At 48.7% G+C, this 8,881-nt stretch overlaps 1 protein-coding gene across 1 annotated transcript; it reads left to right on the forward strand.

Annotated features, from left to right (window-relative positions):
• The first annotated feature begins 5,458 nt into the window (after positions 1-5,458).
• Positions 5,459-7,242, forward strand: LOC121876466 (UDP-glycosyltransferase UGT5-like). Its single transcript, XM_042381568.1, has 2 exons — positions 5,459-5,917; positions 6,035-7,242. The coding sequence occupies exons 1-2, from the start codon at positions 5,574-5,576 to the stop codon at positions 7,017-7,019; spliced, it is 1,329 nt and encodes a 442-aa protein (XP_042237502.1). The 5' UTR covers positions 5,459-5,573; the 3' UTR covers positions 7,020-7,242.
• The last annotated feature ends 1,639 nt before the right edge of the window (positions 7,243-8,881 follow it).

The following is an 8,881-nucleotide window of genomic DNA, read 5'->3' on the forward strand; positions in this document are numbered from 1 at the left end:
CGGGCATTATCGTATTACTGGGTATTACTGGGCATTACTGGGCATTACTGGCATTACTGGGCATTACCGGGCATTACTGGGCATTACTGGGCATTACTGGGCATTACCGGGGCATTACTGGTTACTGGGTACACTGGGCATTACTGGGCATCACTGGCACACTTGCATTACTGGGCATTACTGGGCATTACTGCACACTGGGTATTACTGGGCATTACTGCACATTGGGGAGTGAGAGAGAGAGATGGAGAGAGAGAAAGAGAGAGAGAATCAAAAGTGCAAGGGAGAGAAAGAGAGAGAGAGAATCAGTATAAGACAGAAAGGCAGACAGAGAGAGAGAGAGAGAGAGAGAGAGAGAGAGAGAGAGAGAGAGAGAGAAGGGGTGGGACACAGAGAGAGAGGGGGAATGAGGAGAGAGAGAGAGAGAGAGAGAGAGAGAGAGAGACAGACAGACAGACAGACAATATATTGGACCTCTCTGCTGCCCCTATATCAGCTTGTGTCTAACTCAGTAAGAATGTGTACCCAGGTTAGTGTGAGGTAAGATGTCTGTATGGTAGGTCTTATGTAATTATCTCTCTCTCCCTCTCTCATTCTCTCACTCTCTCAGGACAGTGATAACACACGTGACCTAACACCCCACACGCGTCAATTGACCTTGGAAACGTGAGCTGGGATATGGTATCAAATTTGGGGGGTCTAGGAGATGGTTTTGGGGTCTAGGAGATGGTTTTGGGGTTCAGGAGATGGTTGGGGTCTAGGAGATGGTTTTGGGGTCTAGGAGATGGTTTGGGGGTCTAGGAGATGGTTTTGGGGTCCAGGAGATGGTTTTGGGGTCTAGGAGATGGTTTTGGGGTTCAGGAGATGGTTTTGGGGTCTAGGAGATGGTTTTGGGGGTCTAGGAGATGGTTTGGGGGTCTAGGAGATGGTTTTGTCTAGAGATGGTTTTGGGGTCTAGGAGATGGTTTTGGGGGTTCAGGAGATGGTTTTGGGGTTCAGGAGATGGTTTCGGGTCCAGGAGATGGTTTTGGGGTCTAGGGAGATGGTTTTGGGGTCTAGGAGATGGTTTTGGGGTCCAGGAGATGGTTTTGGGGTCTAGGAGATGGTTTTGGGGTCTAGGAGATGGTTTTGGGGTCAGGAGATGGTTTTGGGGTCCAGGAGATGGTTTGGGGTCTAGGAGATGGTTTTGGGGTCTAGGAGATGGTTTTGGGTTCAGGGAGATGGTTTGGGTCTGGGAGATGGTTTTGGGGCTCAGGAGATGGTTTTGGGTCTAGGAGATGGTTTTGGGGTCTAGGAGATGGATTGTTTCTGTGTTTTAATTGGCTGTGACTGTATTTATCTCAAACGTGATTGGCTGTATCATTAATCTCAAAGCTGATTGTCAAGTTATCAGTCTCGTGTAATGTGTCTGTGTGTCTGCTATCGCCTGTTTCTGTGTGTGTGTGTGTGTGTGTGTGTGTGTGTGTGTGTGTGTGTGTTTACTCTCTCTCTCTCAACTGCTGCTATAAAGACACGACAACCTCGTCCTCTCTTCTCCCCCTCCTACTTGGTATTTTTAGGAGCGTGACGTCACTAGCACTTCTGCGCAAGCGTTTGTTATTGTTTTGGTGTGACGTCACGGGAAAGTCCTAAGGATGGCTCCGTTTCCTCGTCTAGTTCCTTCAATTAATGACGTCAGAGAAGGAGAATGAAGGAGCGAGTAAGAGAGGGAGGGAGGGAGGGATAAAGAGAGGGAGGGAGGGATAAAGAGAGAGGGAGGAAGGAGAAAGAGAGAGGAAAGGGAAGGAGAAAAAGAGAGGAGGAAGGGAGAAAAGAGTGGGGAGGAAGGGAGAAAGAGAGGGAGGGAAGGAGGAAAAGAGGGGAGGGAGGAAGGGAGAAAGAGAGAGGGAGGAAGGGAGAAAAAGAGAGGGAGGAAGGGAGGAAACGAGAGGGAGGAAGGGAAAGAGAGGGAGGAAGGAGGAAAAGAGAGGAGGAAGGGAGAAAGAGAGAGAGGAAGGGGAGAAAGAGAGAGGGAGGAAGGGAAAAAGAGAGGGAGGAAGGGAGGAAAAGAGAGGAGGAAGGAGAAAAGAGAGAGGGAGGAAGGGAGAAAGAGAGAGGAGAAGGAGAAAAGAGTGGGAGGAAGGGAGAAAGAGAGAGGAGGAAGGGAGAAAGAGAGAGGGAGGAAGGAGGAAAGAGGAAAAGGAGAAAGAGAGAGGAGAAGTGGAAAAGGAGAGGAGGAAGGGAGGAAAAAGAGAGGAGGAAGGGAGAAAGAGAGAGGGAGGAAGGGAGAAAGAGAGGAGGAAGGGAGGAAAAGAGAGGGAGGAAGGAGGAAAGAGAGAGGGAGGAAGGGGAGAAAGAGAGAGGGAGGGAAGGAGGAAAAGAGAGGGAGGAAGGAGAAAGAGAGAGGAGGAAGGAGAAAGAGAGAGGGAGGAAGGGAGAAAAAAGAGAGGAGGAAGGAGGAAAAGAGAGGGAGGAAGGGAGAAAGAGAGAGAGGAAGGGAGAATAGGTAGAATTAATTTGGGAACCTATGAAAATCTTATTTTATACATATATATATATATATTGATATTATTATCATCATCATCATCATCATCATCATCATCATCGTCATCATCATCACCATCATCATCATCATCATCATCACCATCATCATCATCATCATCATCATCATCATCACCATATCGTCATCGTCATCATCATCACCATCATCATCGTCATCGTCATCATCATCATCATCATCATCATCATCGTCATCATCATCATCATCATCATCATCATCATCATCATCATCATCATCATTACAGTGAAACAAGAACAACAATCAATTAATTCAGAAGGAGGAAAACTAACAATTAAATACCTTAAATAAATTTTGTATTTTTAAAGAGAAAAGATAAATAATGACCAACGGCGCTGTAATCAGCTGACACGATATAAAACAAACCACTTTATAGCCTTAGTGGAGGGGGGGAGGGAAGGAGGGGAGGGGTAGGGGGGTAGGGGAGGTATAACTAACAGATTTGAAGACAGCAACTAAATGCGTATACTGTTAGGCTTCACAGATAGATAGATAGATAGACAATCATACGCAGTTTATTTTATTACCACCATCAAGCGGCGTATAAACTAGACCTTGTAAGATGCGTATTACTGTGTGATTGTGTTGATACGCATTTAAACAATACATTTGAGAGAGAGAGAGAGAGAGAGAGGTTATTAGGAAGCCAAGTGAGTTCTTCTTATTCTCTCATTCTCTCTCTCTCTCTCTTCTTCTCTCATCACATCATAACCTTGACCAAAACGTGTAGTGCTTGTTACAGATTTAACTGCTTAGTTAAAGACGCTCGTATGCCACTCACCCTCTCCTCATCACCCTCCCTCCCTCCTCCACTCACCTCCCCTCCCACCATACTAAGAACCAACTCTTGATACTAAACAGACAATCTAACCAGAACGCTTTAATGATTCTTGGAAAACTTGACGCAATATATGTAAACATTTCACCGGTGTTTATTCAGTGTTTGGGAAGGTCTAAGGTTTAAAGACCTGGGAAGGTTTGGGGAAGGTCCAGGGAAGGTCTGGGAAGGTTTGGGAAGGTCTGGGGTTGGGAGCCTGGGAAGGTTTGGGAAGGTCTAGAGGTCTGGGAAGGTTTGGGGAAGGTCTGGGAAGGTTTGGGAAGGCCTGGGAAGGTTTGGGAAGGTCTGGGAAGTTTGGGAAGGTTCGAAGGTTTGGGAAGGTTTGGGGATGGTTTGGGGAAGGTCTAGGGAAGGTCTGGGAAGGTTTGGGAAGGTCTGAAGGAAAGGTTTGGGAAGGAGTTCTGAAAGTTTGGGGAAGGTTTGGGGGCTGGGTCTGGGGTTTGGAAGGTCTGGGAAGGTTTGGGGAAGGTCTGGGAAGGTTTGGGAAGGTCTGGGAAGGTTTGGGAAGGTCTAGGAGGTCTGGGAAGGTTTAGAAGGTCTGGGAAGGTTTGGGAAGGTCTAGGAAGGTTTGGGAAGGTTTAGAAGGTTTGGGAAGGTTTGGTTTGGTTTGAATACGTGAGGTTACGATATTCATTATCTATCTATCTATCTATCTTACCTATTTATCTATCTATCTATTTATTCAACCCTCCCTCCCGCCATCCATCCACCCAACCATCCATCCATCCACCCATCCAACCAACCATCCATCCATCCATCCAACCAACCATCCAACAATAGAGAGTTAGTTACCCAATAGTTAACGTTATCGACACCAACTGCAGTTCACTCTCAGGTCGTATGGATAACGTATTAATATATGTTATCTTTTCCTCGTTGATAACAATCTCGGTTATCATGTTAGTGTAATGTGACGAACAGCAGGAAAACAGAACTGTATATTGCCTGTGGGGGGCCGTGTGGCGTTAGTGGGGGGCCGGGGGTGTGATGTGGGGGTCGGGGGTGTGTGGCGTTAGTGGGGTCGTTAGGTGTGATGTTAGTGGGGTCGGGGGTAGGCGTTAGTGGGGGCGTTAGGTGTGATGTTAGTGGGGGCCGGGGGTGTGGCGTTAGTGGTGGTCGTGTTAGGTGTGATGTTAGTGAGGGTCGTGGGGTGTGGCGTTAGTGGGGGGCCGGGGGTGTGGATTAGTGGGGTCGGGGGTGTGGCGTTAGTGGGGGTCGTGTTAGGTGTGATGTTAGTGGGGTCGTGTGGAGGTTGTGGCATCTGTGAGGGGGTGGAGTTGTGGCATCTGTGAGGGGGCCGTGTGAGGTTGTGGCACCTGTGAGGGGTCGTGTGAGGTAGTGGCATCAGTGGGGGGTCGTGTGAGGTAGTGGCATCAGTGAGGGGGTCGTGTGAGGTAGTGGCATCTGTGAGGGGTCGTGTGAGGTAGTGGCATCAGTGAGGGGGTCGTGTGAGGTTGTGGCATCTGTGAGGGGGTCGTGTGAGGTTGTGGCATCTGTGAGGGGGTCGTGGAGGTTGTGGCATCTGTGAGGAGGTCGTGAGGTAGTGGCATCAGTGAGGGGGTCGTGAGGTAGTGGCATCAGTGAGGGGTCGTGAGGTGTAGTGGCATCTGTGAGGGGGTCGTGTGAGGTAGTGGCATCTGTGAGGGGGTCGTGTGAGGTAGTGGCGTTCAATAAGGGGGTCGTGTGAGGTGGTGACTTTTGTGAGATGGCCGTGTGAGATTGTGACGTCACAGAGAAACTGACCAATAGCGCCTCTTGGCTAACCTCCCTCGGGTATAGAAGAGAGATAAGAGGGTGGCGGCCTCACCAACCAAACAAAACATTACCATCCTTCCTCCGGGACGCACCTCTCAGAGAAAGGACTTATTTATCCTTCGCTACGTGGTCAAGTGAGGACGTATTGATGACTGGTGAGGCGGCCATGATGAAGCTCCTGGTGGTGTGGCTGACGCTGCTGGTGGTCCTGAGTGAAGGGTCGAGGGTGCTGATGGTGCTGCCTCTTGGTTCACCATCACACAAGAACTTAGACGCCGCTGGCAGAGTCGCTGGGTCGTAGGTCACCAGGTAACGATAGCGTCACTACACGCAGGACCCGCCAGTCACCACTACACCGACCTGGTAGCCAGCGAGGCCTGGGAGACCATCCGTAAAGTGACGGGAAGCTTCGACGTGTTCAAGATGCGGGAAGCCAGCGGCGGGAAGAACATCAACTCTGAGGTGATGAAGAAGGTTATCCGTAACCTGCCGGAGTACTGTGACGCCTTCCTGCGTGATCCAGGTGTCCGTAGTGCCTGGCACACCAAGCCAGACGTGGTGATCCTGCCAGCCTTCATGAACGAGTGTGGACTGGCACTCGTACACAAGTTTAAGGTCCCCTTCATCTACATCACCACCTCAGGTCTAACACCGTGGACGGCCGACCTGTTGGCCAATCCCGAGAACCCAGCCTACGTGCCCAACCAGTACCTCAGTTATGGTGCTAACATGAACCTTTGGGAGAGAACCGTCAACACCCTTGTTAGGTGAGTTAACACTTACTGCACACCTGTATAACACGCCTGTATCACATACACCTGTCTTATATATATATATATAACACACAACACACCTGTCTCACACCTGCTGTTCTCCCTCCTCAGAATCATCAGTCCCTATCTACGCAGTCAGCTGGTGATGAAGAGAGTGGAAGGTGTAGTACAGAGGTTCCTGGGGGACCCGACGGTGTCCCTGACGGAGGTGGAGAAGAACGTGTCCTTGGTCTTGGTCAACTCTCACTACTCCCTCGGCCACCCTCGGCCGCTCATGCCCAACGTGGTGGAGGTCGGTGCCATGCACTGTCGGCCCGCTCGGCCACTACAAGACGCTCAGCTGCGTCACTTCCTCGACTCGTCGACAGTACCTGTGGTGGTGTTCAGTCTGGGCTCCACCATCCGCAGTCAACAACTGCCGCTCTGGCTCAGACAGTCTGTGCTGGCAGCTTTTGCTCGTCTGCCATACCGTGTCTTATGGAAGTGGGAGGGCGCCGCCATCCCCGACCTGCCACCCAACGTCATCACTAGCGCCTGGCTCCCCCAACAGGACGTGCTGGGTCACGAGCGCGTGCGCGCCTTCGTCACTCACGGAGGACTGCTGTCACTGCAGGAAGCTGTGTACCACAACGTGCCGATAGTTGGTCTGCCCCTCATGAGTGACCAGCACCTCAACGTGCGCCAGGCAGTGACACTCGGCCTGGGTCGTCAACTGACACTGGAGACTCTCACAGAAGACAATTTGTACGAGGCCATCACAGCTGTTGTCGAGGACGACCAATACCGAGGACGAGTGAAGCAAACATCAACACTACTACGAGACCAAGAGACTCCTCCCCTCCAGCGAGCTGTGTACTGGACGGAACACGTGTTGCGTCACGGCGGCGCCCCTCACCTGCGCTCACCTGCCGCCAACATGCCGCTACACCAGTACTTCTTACTGGACGTGGCCGCTGTCTTGGCGGTGGCGGCTGCTGTATTGGTGCTGCTGCTGTGGTGGACGACGAGGGCTGTTACCCGAGCCCTTACCAGAGCCCTTAGGAAGGCTGCCACCTCCCTCCTCACCTTAGTCAGGTCCCACGTCAAGCTGGAGTGAACCTTACACATCCTTGGAGAAGAAATACTTGATCTCAGTCACTTGTCACCCGTTGTGTTGTAGCAGCGGGTGTGTACAGTCTTTGTTTACATCCATCAGCTGATCCTTCACCACACGTCTCAACATGTCATCATCACCTATAAAAACTATCAGTTTTTTTTACATTTATTACCAAATATTTTCTATATTTTTATACTATGACGAATAAATATAATTACATTTATATATATATTTAATTATGTCCCCTAAAAAAATCTTAAATGTTATTATGTTAAGCTGACACATGATTAGTCTGTGTCAGCATAATCATAACGTGTATAATGTCAGCAAGACTATGACACACAAGGTCAGCACTGTCAGCAGGAGGATATATGGACAAGATTTTTTAGATTTTTTTTTAGATTGCCCCCAAGAAGGTTAGTTTATTGGGCACCCCGTTACTTCCTGTGCAAAGTGAAGCGCAGAAGCGTTTACAGCACCCATCTGGGACGCATGCGGAGTTCATGCTTGCCTTTATGACTCATGCATTAAGGGCCTAAAAACCTGAAGGGTCATGGGTTTTGTCAGCAAGTTACACAAGGTGACAGAATGATGAGTGTGTGGGGGGGAAAATTCCCAGTACAATTAATCTGTTTATGGCAAAGCGTGGCAGGTCCCTAATAATGTCAAGTGCCAGGCCATAGGCATTGACAATATTGAAGGAATACCTTTAGAGTGATTGTGATGGCGTGTACGTCGGTAGTGTCGGCTTCAAGGGGACGTCGAGAGGCTGGTAGGGGACGTTCTTCTTGGCGTAGATGCGTAGGTCACTACCATGGCCTCATGGTGTTCAATTGATGTGGAAAACTGGAGTGGATGGGCCCCAGGTGCCGGTGGGGGACGGGGAACCGGGGGTGGTGTCCTCGGGTCCATGGGCAGGCGCGGCGTGCGGTGGGTGGACGGGGGCAGCCGGGCACACCGGGACAGGCTCGGTAGCGTGGACGCCGGCAGTGATGCCAGGCGGCGGTGGAGTAGGCTGTGAGCAAGATGGGGGTGACTGGGTAGCAGCTGGAGGCAGGGTTAGTCTGTGTAGGTTGGAGATGGCGGTACAGAGTGTATTAAGAGTCTTTCAATACAGTTGGTAATTCGTGTAAGAGGGATATGATGTGTGTCGTGTTACCGGAGGGGGGTTGTGGGGGGGTGGGGAGGACTGGGTGGGCCTCAACAGTGGTTGAGTACTCCCTCCCCTTCCATTTAACTATGACAGCTGCTTGTGGGGTCTTCCCTCGGTAGTGTCCACGTATACTGAGTGTACGTGGATTAAAGTTACGAGCATCTTCGACTTCAGTGAGGAACGTGAAAATATTAATAATGAATGTGCCGTTATTCTAAAAGTATACAGTAGTTAACACAGAATTATGTACAGAAATTACTTAAAGGAGAAATGTACTGTATATGTAGGTATATGAGTCACCGCCATCTATTGAGTGTATTGTGTACTAGCAATGACGCGACGCCAAGCCATGAATATTATGTTAACAATTATTTATATTTTTGCTAACAGCAGATAACTTCGACTTTAACCGAGTAAAACTTAACATTATGATTTTTATACAATTTTATATAGAACAAGATAGATAACAAATTATTTATATCTTGAAAACCATTATATATATATATATATATATATATATATATATATATATATATATATATATATATATATATATATATATATATATATATATATATATATATATTATATATGATATGTTCGTGGTAGTATATGAACACAATGAAGACTAATCAAAATATCACCCAAATTCAATACAAAAAAAATAGATAAATTTAAATTAATAAAACCCAAAACCTTTAATAAATGA

This window comes from Homarus americanus, unplaced genomic scaffold (assembly GCF_018991925.1).
Source record: "Homarus americanus isolate GMGI-L3 unplaced genomic scaffold, GMGI_Hamer_2.0 scaffold54095, whole genome shotgun sequence".
Classification (NCBI taxonomy): domain Eukaryota; kingdom Metazoa; phylum Arthropoda; class Malacostraca; order Decapoda; family Nephropidae; genus Homarus; species Homarus americanus.